This window comes from Portunus trituberculatus, chromosome 16, assembly GCF_017591435.1.
Source record: "Portunus trituberculatus isolate SZX2019 chromosome 16, ASM1759143v1, whole genome shotgun sequence".
In the NCBI taxonomy this organism is placed as follows: Eukaryota; Metazoa; Arthropoda; class Malacostraca; order Decapoda; family Portunidae; genus Portunus; species Portunus trituberculatus.
Genome location: NC_059270.1, coordinates 14,225,407 through 14,237,651, shown reverse-complemented (window position 1 = coordinate 14,237,651; position 12,245 = coordinate 14,225,407). Strand labels below are relative to the sequence as shown.

At 39.9% G+C, this 12,245-nt stretch overlaps 1 protein-coding gene across 20 annotated transcripts in view; it reads left to right on the top strand.

Moving 5' to 3' along the window:
* LOC123504626 (CUGBP Elav-like family member 2) overlaps nt 1–12,245 on the top strand; it is a 622,414-nt gene that overhangs the window by 589,100 nt on the left and 21,069 nt on the right. For 16 of the 20 annotated variants that reach the window (XM_045255318.1, XM_045255306.1, XM_045255308.1 and 13 more), the window contains 5 exons: nt 3,121–3,203; nt 3,933–3,981; nt 5,481–5,686; nt 7,247–7,387; nt 11,359–11,433. In XM_045255318.1, the coding sequence (XP_045111253.1) occupies nt 3,121–3,203; nt 3,933–3,981; nt 5,481–5,686; nt 7,247–7,387; nt 11,359–11,433 (554 nt within the window). The remainder of the gene's footprint in view (nt 1–3,120; nt 3,204–3,932; nt 3,982–5,480; nt 5,687–7,246; nt 7,388–11,358; nt 11,434–12,245) is intronic. The other 4 variants (XM_045255309.1, XM_045255315.1, XM_045255313.1 and 1 more) reach the window with 1 other exon arrangement.

The window sequence follows — 12,245 nt, the reverse complement described above, 5'->3', positions numbered from 1 at the left end:
GTTCTGAGGATTTCAGCGGCTTTGGAATGTCGCGTTGGTAGAGCCGGAGCCAATATTTCCAGTCACGAAGCTTTCAGTGTGTGTGTGTGTGTGTGTGTGTGTGTGTGTGTGTGTGTGTGTGTGTGTGTGTGTGTGTGTGTGTGTGTGTGTGTGTTTGTGATGAGTAATGCACTGTACAGACAAACATTCGGACAGGCAAAAAGATAGATACTTACTGAGCGACAGACAAACAGTTAAACGAGCGGAGAGAGAGAGAGAGAGAGAGAGAGAGAGAGAGAGAGAGAGAGAGAGAGACTACTATATTCCTCTTAGATGTAAAAAGCTTTGGAAAAAAAAAAGAAAAAAACGAAAGAAGAGGAGTCGAGACCCGGTAAGTGGGCAGTGTGAGGAGGCCTTTACTCCACTGATGCATGAAGCGCCTTGGAAGGTGTCGCTGGGAGTGGCTGCCGATCTTGATTCCCGACACCCTCAGCCTACTGACACGGAGCCAACTCAGGTGTCCCTCCACGCGTCCACCACCACTGCAAAGAACTTATTCTGAAACTCTTCTTCTCCGCTTCATCTCCATTATGTGTACATTCAAAACGCTGTTGTCTATAGTTGAAGCCACACGGATTTTATGGATGAGTTTACATTATTAACCCTCTGATTACCATGACGCGTTTCTATATTCATTCTGGTTACTATTTGATGGTTTTATACACCTTCAGAAACTTATGTGGGATTGGAATAGTAAAGACTGGCCATTAATCTTCTGACCTCCATAAACCTTTCTTAATGTCAATAAAATAGTCTAATCTCAAGGGGAAAATGTGTCCCAGTACTGAAGGGTTTAACAGGAGAAACATTCTTGAGAAATCAACCAGTCATCTCTGAGATCTTTGAAAAGAGCAAAGTGTTTGTGAATACATGGCTAAACCATCACTTGGAGTTCTGACCCATATTTAGAAACGCCTCTCTCACACAGCGACTATTTCCAAAGGCCGCAGATGATTACCCAAATTTTCAAGACTATTTTCACTGTTAATACTGTAGAAATTTTGTTGATATGCCACTAGAAGCATAAAGACACCCATAAAAAAACATTGCCTTTTGAAAGCAGTGGAGGTGTGGCGTAGATATGTTTTAGAATACATTCCGTACTTCGCCGTTTGGTTGGACATGAATAAGTTAGCCACAGGTTACAATGAGGCGGAGGAAAGCCCTGGAACAAAGCCCCGCCTCGTATGCCCCTGTGTGGTGTCCTGCAGCCGCTCTCCTCTCCCCAACAGAGACAGTCACTTGAGAACTTGAATAAATAAAGAGGTCGAGGTGCTTCCGCTCTCTAATGTTAGCTTTGCGTGCCTCCAGGTCAGTGGAGAGAGAGAGAGAGAGAGAGAGAGAGAGAGAGAGAGAGAGAGAGAGAGAGACGAAGGGAGGAAGTTACAATAGAAATATACAGCGTTGCCATCCATTGACTCCAGCCATCCACCCTCTGGTCACTTGTTTCTTGGGAAATGTGGAGGCAATCAATGATGTGTGACTTATATGGCTGAAGCTGCGTGGTCTCTCTCTCTCTCTCTCTCTCTCTCTCTCTCTCTCTCTCTCTCTCTCTCTCTCTCTCTCTCTCTCTCAGTTAATCCTCAGCTTTTCCAGACACCAAAGGATATTCTAAAACACTTCCGCGCTTCACATCCACTAATTTAAAGAAGGCTTGATGTTACACGAGTTTCTAAGGATGTTTTTACAGTGCTAGTAGCAGATTGAAAATACTTCTACATTACTAGCAGAACAACGAGTCTTAAAAAAAAAATCGAGCTATTAATCATTGTGTCCTTTGAAAATAGTCGTAGGGAGATAGCATTGCGCTTCTAAATAAAGGCTATAGAATTTTTGATGCGAGAAATCCCCCGGGTTCTTTTCGTACAAGAGGAACGCATGCGCAGAAGTTCCCAAGAATGCGTATATTATAGCTAACCTTGCCGTATTCTTCAGTAAAACCATAAAAGGAGTGTAGTGGATATGATACGCGTTTGTAGTGGAAGTTATTGTGGTTTTAAGAAGGGTTTATGACATGGTTACTTCTGTCCTCCTCCTCCTCCTTTTCCTCCTCTTCTTTCTCTTCCTCTTTCTCCTCTTTCAAACACACCTTTAGCTTCAACACGTGAAAATGAAAGCATTGATAGAATATATACCAACGTTAATCATGGTGGCAGTGATGAGTCCTTTCTTCCTCCTTCTCCTCTTCCTCCTCCTCCTCCTCCTCCTTATGGGTGGTGAGCATACGTACGTAGGTATGTGTCGCGGAAGAGAACAGCGCTGAGGTAAAGGAATATTCGCAGCTAAAAAGAATATTCCGGGTTGTGGTCGTCATTCTTACAGCAGCGTCTTAAACCTTCTCTCAGGCGTAACACTTTGGGGCAAATCCTCTTACGCCAAGATGTCGCCGGGTTTTGGAGGCGAAATATGATGTGCCTCTTTTCTTTTTTTCTTTTCTTTTTTTTTTCTTTTTCTTGCCTTCTTCCATTATGTTATTTTCGTGTTTTGTTGTCTGGATCGTATATGTCATTGTGTGTGTGTGTGTGTGTGTGTGTAGCTGGGGAGATTATGTAAAATGAATCGTATTAAGTTAGTCTTTTGTTCTGTTGTTTTATATGTTAGTGTGTTTGGTGTGTGTTAAACCACAGTGTATTTTCACATTTGTTGTATGTAATGGTGTATTTTGGTTGGAAGGAATTGTAGTGGTAATATGGTAAAGATGAGCGTGCTTATTGAATTGTTTATTGTATTTTTGTTTTGTGTGTGTGTGTGTGTGTGTGTGTGTGTGTGTGTGTGTGTGTATATCTTTGTATGAAAATATGAAGTATATAAGACCTTGTTTTCTCGTAAGGACCATTTCCTAATGTCTCAAGGATGTTGTCATGATTATAGTACTAATCAAATAAAGGTGTATGTGAAAAAATCATCCATGATAACGTAACTATTCATCTATGCGGCCTTTGCAAATAGTCCTTATGTGGAAGAAAAACCAACTATTTATCTTGAAGACAAAGAGCGTGGATCCCGTCTTAGACCCATGATACTAAAATCTGCAAGGATTGTCTTTATTAACCCGCCTTGTTCTCCTTTCTTCCCTCACAGGTTGCTGCTTCGTCACTTTCTACACACGGAAGGCGGCGCTGGAGGCACAGAACGCAATGCACAACATCAAGACACTTCCAGGAGTGAGTATACGACGTGTTGAGATTTGTCATGCTTACAGTTGCACCGGTAATAGTATCTCTTACTTTACCTTTATGAGGCACAGTAACGCCTCACTTAACAGTAAACAGTAACTAGAGTGATAGTAGCAATAGTTTTATTCATCTGGTGAACAGATAGACAGTTGGCTAGTTTAAAGCAATAATTGAAGCAGGTGTCCTCTTACATGGATAGCACGTGTGGTAGCAGTCAAGGTCGTACGTGCCTTACGACCGCACACCTTTGTCACCTAAGTACCATTAAGGGGTTATATTTGGTTAAGTTAGAGTAAAGTAGAGAAGGATACATTGACATGGTAGTGGCGGAAACTCAGGACGAGGAATATCACTGCGCTATCCTGTAAAATACAAATCAACAAGTAAAAGAATATAATGTTAGCGAATTGTTAGCCTCGTAAGAAAACCTGACGGACATACACATAGACCTTGAATTTACTGAAGATTTACCACGAAAAGAATAACAATAAGCATCTTTGTGCTAAAAACACCAACATATCACGTAAATCCACATACACGTCGCTATACTAAACAAAACAACACTTTTAACTGACGACGCAATGTTCAGTCACACACACACACACACACACACACACACACACACACACACACACACACACACACACACACACACACACACACACACACACACACACATCTCGCCATCAGTTTTCACAAGTATCTTCTCTCCCACAGATGCATCACCCGATACAGATGAAGCCAGCTGACACTGAGAACAGAAACGGTGAGTCAGTGTTGTTAAGCTTTACGTACTTCATGTCCAACAGTTACATCACATTCCCATATTCCTCTCATACCCAGCTTCTCTTTCCTCTCAAGACGCTTTCTGTTTCCATTTTCTTATATGTATATACTGAATAATCGTAACTTTCCCTATTCTTGTATTTCTCACTCAACCATCACTCCCTGTCCACTGATTTCACACTAACAACCTCGTTAAATAGACTGAATCACTCGCGTTATTTCCTTTAAGCTCCTCTTTCCATTGTCCAGAACCAGAATACATAAGGCGTCTTCTGTGTACCATGATCATTGATCTGGCTGCGCGGTCAATGTTCTATTTAAATTTTAATCAGTTACCCGGATCTAAATGCTCCGAATCATGATGCGGGTGATCTGAGCCCGGAGGTGGGTTATACCAGACGACAGTTTTGATAAAGTTGCTGAAGGCGACTATGTTAGCGACAGAACAACCTTTACTTGGAGTATTCTAGTATTTAGGGAAATACACTCCAAGAAAATTATTGGTATGTCCGAGGAACAATCTGAATGGTAATTAATCGTTGCAGAATGCTGCTCTAAGCACAGAATGTGCATGGCAGTGATAACAGTTACCAGAAACAAGAGAAATATTACAAGGCACATCAAGCTTTGGTTTAATAGCTCCTGATCGTAATTACATAGCTCTTCCAACGACTACACGATGATTGGTTCAGTCGAGAATGATACATCTCTATTTTTAATGTGCCTCAGTAATGTCATCAGTAGTGTCAGTACGCGGGCCAGCCAGGTAAGCCTCACCTTACGTCTGAATATTCTCTCATTTTATCATTCTATATTTCAACACAGCGAGTACTTTCAGCATGCATCTGTGAAACTTTATCACACAATATTCTTGGTCAGGTAGGAAAGCAGTCTTGCGCTACCTAGGGCGTGTGCCTGGGACTCCGGGGTAGCCGCGGCCAAATTCTTCAGGATAATTATGTAGCCTTCGTTGATACTTCTTTAGAGGACAGTGGCGAGGACCGACAGCCTGCCACTTGTGACAGCGGAGCAGCTACATGCTTTTGTTCTTATTGCTTTGAAGATTAATGGCGGCGACCATTCTTTTTACCCCGAGTTGATCAAATTCCGTTCTATATCAGTGATTTAGGGCGGATCATTGCTATATACGCATACACTGAATTATCCTGTAGTCTCTTCTTATACGCCCTTTTCCTATGCATTCATTACCCGTTACCTTGTAGTTTCACACCGATAGCCACAGTTAACCACCTTCATAGCCTTATGCTCCTATTTCGTACGTAATCATCAATCTCTCTCTGCACCAATTTCACACCAACAGCCACTTAGTGTAGACCGTATCCACTATTCTTCTTACCACCCCCTCCCCAATCCCCGATCCCCTTACAATGATATTTTCTTTGTATCCATCACATTACACACCAACAGCCTCTTAGTATACATTGCATCACTCTTATGCTCATCTCCTCCTTTTGGCAGAACGCAAGCTCTTCATCGGGATGCTGAGCAAGCGGTACAGCGAGCAGGACGTGCGGGTCATGTTCTCCTCGCACGGCACCATCGAGGAATGCACGGTGTTGCGGGATAACAACGGTCAGAGCAAGGGATGCGCCTTTGTCACTTTCTCCACGCGTCAGTGCGCGATCAACGCCATCAAGAAAATGCACCACTCGCAGACCATGGAGGTATGTACTGTAGGCACTGCGCTTCTTACAGGTTAATTCTGCCAGTAGAGGAATTAGATTGATACATGAGTATTTGTGAATTTTCCTCCTTTGGAATCATGTCTCTCTCTCTCTCTCTCTCTCTCTCTCTCTCTCTCTCTCTCTCTCTCTCTCTCTCTCTCTCTCTCTCTCTCTCTCTCTCTCTCTCTCTCTCTCTCTCTCTCTCTTTTATGGGGATGAGAGAGAAAATGAAAGGGCCTTATTTCTGGTTTTAGTAATTTTTGGTCAGTCTTCTCAGCACTTAGAAAAAAATATGAATGAATAGATAGACAGACCGACAGTATGACATAGTGTGGGAATATACATAGGTAAAAGATTAAAGGATTAAGGGAACGAAACTTGAGAAGTAAAGATATATGGTAGTATTATACAGAGTTGGCTTACATTATGATACATTTTTTTTTCTCGCCAAAGCAATAACAAAGTCATGTTATTGTTTCAGTAACCTAATCTTTCATCATTGAACAAAAGTCGCCTTGTTTTTTTTTTTTTTTTTTTTTTTTTTTTTCACTTTTATCATATATCAAGCTTTACCATGTATAAATTCATTTCTCCCACTGGTAGAGTCTCTGTCCATCATTCATTAACTGCATAATGTTTGTGAATTAGTTTGTAATGTCTTCATTATTCATGCCAATTCCTCGCTTTTATAATGCAAACCTGATCCCAGCATTAGGTGGCCTCGTGATGACCCAACCCGCGTGTTTCCCCGGCAGACTTATTAGAAGACTTTTAAATGTATCATCAATCTTGACCTTGACATTTTCAACTCTCGTGATAAGAGGAGGAAAACAAAGAAGGCCATCTATCTCCCGCCCTCACACTCCCTTACTACTCCCTCACTCCAGTCTCCCTCCTCTCACTACTCCCTCACTCCAGTCTCCCTCCTCTCACTGCCTCTCACTACTCCCTCACTCGAATCTGCCTCCCATCACTGCCCCTCGCATCCCCTCATTACTCCATCACCCTAGCATCTCGCCCCGCTCCCCTCCCCTCTTATAGCCGACCTTCCCCAGACCACCTCACAATCTGCCTCCCGCACAGCCTCCCCCCCCCCCAACAAACATTTCTTTGTCATTACTGAATAACCGAAATATGTATTAATAAAATTTTGAAGAGTGCAATTTTTTTTTTTTTTCTTTTTTCCTTTTCCTTCTTAATTGTCTTGTTTATGAAGAGATTATATTCTAGAGACAGACTGACCTAAAGGAAGCGCAATTGTCTGTATTTTGCAATTTTTAATACTGATCCTGTTGGGATATCATAGTTACTCTCTCTCTCTCTCTCTCTCTCTCTCTCTCTCTCTCTCTCTCTCTCTCTCTCTCTCTGTGTGTGTGTGTGTGTGTGTTTGCCATCCACCTTTTGTCTGAGTGGAAGTGTGTGGTGAGTGGGGGACACATTCATCATTTTAAAGACAACTTATGCTAACTGGTCTCATTAAGTCACTAGTAACTCTCATCACTCAGTTACTACTTAGAGTTGTGTGTGAGACATTTTCCTCATTGGTGCCTCATTCCCCAGGGCTGCTCTTCCCCATTGGTGGTCAAGTTTGCCGACACACAGAAGGAGAAGGACGCCAAGCGGTTACAGCAGGTGACCCAGAACCTGTGGAACGTTGCCTCGGCTAACAACCTCGCCGCTTTGGGTCCGCAGTATCTCGCTGTGAGTAGTCCAGCCTGCCATTAAAGGGAGCTTGAGAGAAGTGATGTAATATAGTACTAATATTTGCACAGCTTGGATGCTTCAGTAAGTGACTGCATGCAAGCTATCTTGGCTTTGTTCTTTACATTGATGCTTTCATAGTTTACTATTAAATCATCTGTTTATCAGGAATCCTCATAGTACTGGTTTGTTACATATGACATCAGAATGATACACATAATTTTTCAGCATGTCCTCATCTGGTCACATGCATTGTATGTGCATTAGCCACATTCGTGTGACTCGGGAATCAATAACATAATGATTACTCAGCATCATTTAAGGATATTTTGCCTGCTGCAGTGTATTAATCCATTGCAAAGACAAATAATAATAATTCATTGCTTTTGAAATCAGTAGCTATGCAAATCATATCAGAAGACAGTAAAAAATGCAGAAAGCTATCTTTATCTTTTTCACCTGTGCCTCCTTCCTGCTTCCCTCAAGTGGGTAACTGCTGGGAAAGTGGGATTGTTGGTAGGGAAGGAGAAAACAAACCGTTGACGGAAACCAAATAAGTCTAAGGACAATGGTAAACACTTTTGGAGAAAATTACTGAATGGGTTTAAGGATTTTGCCCATCCTAACCTGAGTGCTCTAGCCCACAGTGGAATCCCCATGAACATTTACTTAACATCAAAACTGAGACAGCTTTGGCCTTTTAATTGTGCAATTGATTTGTGACACAAATAAATCAAACAAATATATCCTTTCCAATGTACCAATGATATGTTTCCAGCAAAATGAAGTTTAATCAATGAAAGATGCAGTCCTTCTAGTCACCTGTACAAATTTTGTGCATGGCTGTATAAGTCTTCTTATTAACGTTTGCCATGGCCAAAGATAGCTTTCAGTCACAATGATTTTCCTCTTCATAAATGTTCTGAAGATAAGTTTAAGGGCCAACCTTCCCTGACAGTGGTGTGTCACATCTCTCAAGGCTGCCCATGCCATGTAGGCATTGGTTAGTGTGTCACCAAGTCATCACTCTCAGCCATGTTCATGCTTTTTATAAAACCTTTCCACTCTTGTTTTTATTTTCTTCACTCTGTCTAAGCATTGCAATACATTAAGCTTGCCGTCCTGCTGCTTTCTTCATACTTATTAGTTCATCTCATTCCTCACTGGTGAGCATTTGTACTACTACTGGAGTATGGCTATTGCTGACACCTCAGATTAACCCATAAGAAGTCAACCACGTGCATGTACGTGGAGTCTTTGCTTACTATCTGTGGTCAATCATGTACAAGTACGTTCGCCCCTTGCTCGGTTTCCATGCGTTTGAAATTCCCTCCAGCTCCAATATTTATGTTCTTTGAAGTGTCTAGCATATATCAGCACCGTTTCCTGCCATTCTGACATAGGTTAGTCATCCCCCTCCCCCACCCCTCCCTGCCGCCTTAGTGTGACCCCAAAAAAACTGAGCGACATTTGGTATTACTGTCATAAATGTGATGTAGCTCTATGCATTGAGTCTTGTTTTGAAGAATATCACACCCTGCTGCAATACTAAAAAGCTTAGATACTGAAAGAAAAAATAATAAACAATATTTTGTGGTAAACTGAGCAAATTATTTTTTACATTATATTTACAGTATTTACAAATATTTTTTTGTATTTTTCATTTCATAAAACATGGGTTAATTTATGAATATGTAACCATTATACACATGTCTCGTAGGAGAAAAATATCGATAAAACGATTAAAAAAGCCTCATTCAGAAGTCGTACGTCTGGCAGCATCACTGAGCGAGGTAAATTTAAAGCTCCAGCGGACATTAGAAAATGGCAATTTCGAACTTTAACTCTTATTTTTACTTTTCTATGCCCATTTTGAGTTATATGGAATAAAAAAAGAAAGTGGAATTTTTGGTGACCTGGATGAGTATTCGGAGGTAAATCAGTGCTGACCTCTTATGGGTTAAACCATGCAGCATAACTGCATAACCTGCGTAACAGTTTTACTCTTTTTGCTTACTGAATGACGCAGTGTGGTACAGTTTACCTTCAAATAACACTTCACAGCACTAGCACAGCTTGCATGCATATGGCATACTTATGGCTGCCATGGTTACATTGTTCTTGCTATGTACTTATATTTAAAGTAGTTTTTTCCCTTATTTTCTCATTTTTGTTATTTTCCAGAATGCATGGAGTCTCAATCAGGTTATTACAGGCCTTAAAGACTGTTCTTTTCTCTCATTTTGAGGAGCTGCTGTTTATTTTATTTTTTTTTTTTTTTTCAGGAGTGAGTGATCAGATGTAAAATTGGGCATTTCATTTCATATAAAAGTTATATCAAATTACATATGACTAATTCACAAAGTGCAGAAAGTTCCCTTATCTGAATTTAGTGTGCCTGAACAGTACATCATGACAGACTGCATTTCTCCTTCTCGTGTGTGCAGTGGCTTGGGGACGTGGGAGTGTTGTGAAATGTCTGTGTTACTATTGTATTCATATGCACCACACTTCACATTATTCCTGCAATCCTTGAACAATGAGATTCCTTATATTGCACTTGTTTATCAGTATTTGGAGTCACAAATCACCTTCATCTGTGATGATTTTTTATGCTGTCTTGCTAGTAGATTTTTTTTTTTTTTTTTTTTTTTTTTTTTTTTTTGTGGATAATGTAATTTTTTAGGCTTCTTTTCATGATTATTGTCAAAAGATATTTTATTTAATTATCAAAGTTAGCAATGACTTTTTTCCACACAATTGTAGAATGAAAAACTGCACTCCAGTTTATAACATCACAAGTTGATCCAAATGTTTCTTATGGATCATACCTAACAATATTACATGATACACTGTGAACCCCGTGGAAATGCTGAGAAGAATATGTTAGTATGAGAGTTGTGTGAGGAGTTCTTTTCATACTAAAGATCACTTTTTATCTTTGTAAACATTAAGTCTTTGAGGCTTTACCATATGTGCATCACTTATGCTTGTAGCTGTGTACCCCATAAAGTGCATTGAGGGAATTTACAAATGTGTATATAGATGGCCAGTGTTCATCTCAGGCTGAATATTCAGCTGAACACAACCTACACATTAATAGTACAAAGAGCCTCACCTCATTACTTGATGCATAATTTGTCTTCTAGTTTATGTTTTTGTCAATAACTTTTAGAATAGTTAGACTTTTTTTTCAAATTTCATCATTTTCTCCCATAGACATGACATCTTTTCATGAGCTCTTGTCTGTTTCTTGCACATCTGCATCATGTCGTCAGTGGTACTCATCACTGGTCATTTGATCAACACACATATACACCCATTTTAACTACAATATGAAAGACTTCAGTAGTTCATTTAAATTTTTGACAGTTATTATAAAGCTTCACTTCAACCAGAACAGGTTTCTTTTCCCATCATCTAAATTGCTCCCTGTACTCCTAGTCTCTTGTATGATGGGTCATCCTTGGTCGTATATCAGAAACTTGTACATGCTGTTCCCATTTATACACATCCTTACAGTGTCTTTCCTCTCTTAATCACATCCTTGGGAATGCTGTCCTGTCAGACAGTATAATGTACTGTGTGCCTCAGCTGTTGTAGTAGTAGCACAGGTTATTTATTTAGGAAAATGTAGTTCTTTAAGGTCATAAGGAAAGAGATTGTGTACTATCTTACATTGATAATTGTCAGCCTTTTATTGAAGCAGGTAGTTACATGTAATTATGAGATGTATAACTTTTATAAATCACTGTTTTTCAATGGGAGTCCGAGTGTATGCCTCAGAGTGTATTAATAACACCTGTCATGAAGCTCCTCAGGAAAACTAGACATTTCTACAAACCCCCCACCTGCCCTCAGGGTATTGCACTAATTGGTGTTACTCAGCATGAATTCTGGTCACCACCCTGACTCTTAGTATTGATGAACTGAGGAGTGGACATTTTATAAGCCTTTCTCTGTCTTTGAAGAGAGAGAGAGATCGTGGGAGAGAGAGCGTCTCCTCATCTAACAACTTGGTCACTCTCGGGCCTCAGTATCTGGCTGTGAGTGTGATGCCTCTTTTGCTCTGTTGTTGATATTGTTGTTTACTGTACTGGATGTCCACAGCATAGCAGCAGTGTACATAGTGAGCTCCTTCTTAGCAAGGCTGTCATGTGTGTTCTTAACATGGAAGCTAATAAGTATGAAATTTTGCTCTTAGAATATATTATCAGCTTATATTTTCTTTTATGCAATTTTTTTTTACCAAGTTTTCAGTGGAACCCTGCTTTCTTCATGTCCTATATTAGGTGTGTGTGTATGTGTGTGTGTGTGTGTGTGTGTGTGTGTGTGTGTGTGTGTGTGTGTGTGTGTGTGTGTGCATGCATGCATGCATGGCAGCCTATTGCAAGAGTTCTTTAATCTATACAACAAGAAATAATACTTGATTCAATACAGATTTCATTCCAGTTTATTTTACATGTATATAGTAAAATGAAACAGTTTCAAGTATTGAGAACCAGATGCTGTCCTGAGATTTAAGATTTTTTTATTTATCTACATATTTATTCATCAATGTATTTGTTTGCTGTTTATTTATCATTACTATTATTATTGTTATTTTTTACCATTATTACTGTTATTATTTTTTATTGTACCTTGAAAAATGGGAGAGTGATGAGCTGCAAAAGTCTGTAGAAGAAAATTAAGACATTTAAACATGATGATGATGATGATGATGATGATGGTGATGATGATATACATTTTCTTAATCTCCAGTATGAAAATTATCATACTCATTCACCATCACCATAACAGCACTGGACAAAACTACAAACAGTATACTTGATTACATAAAGATCATCCACAAACAGGC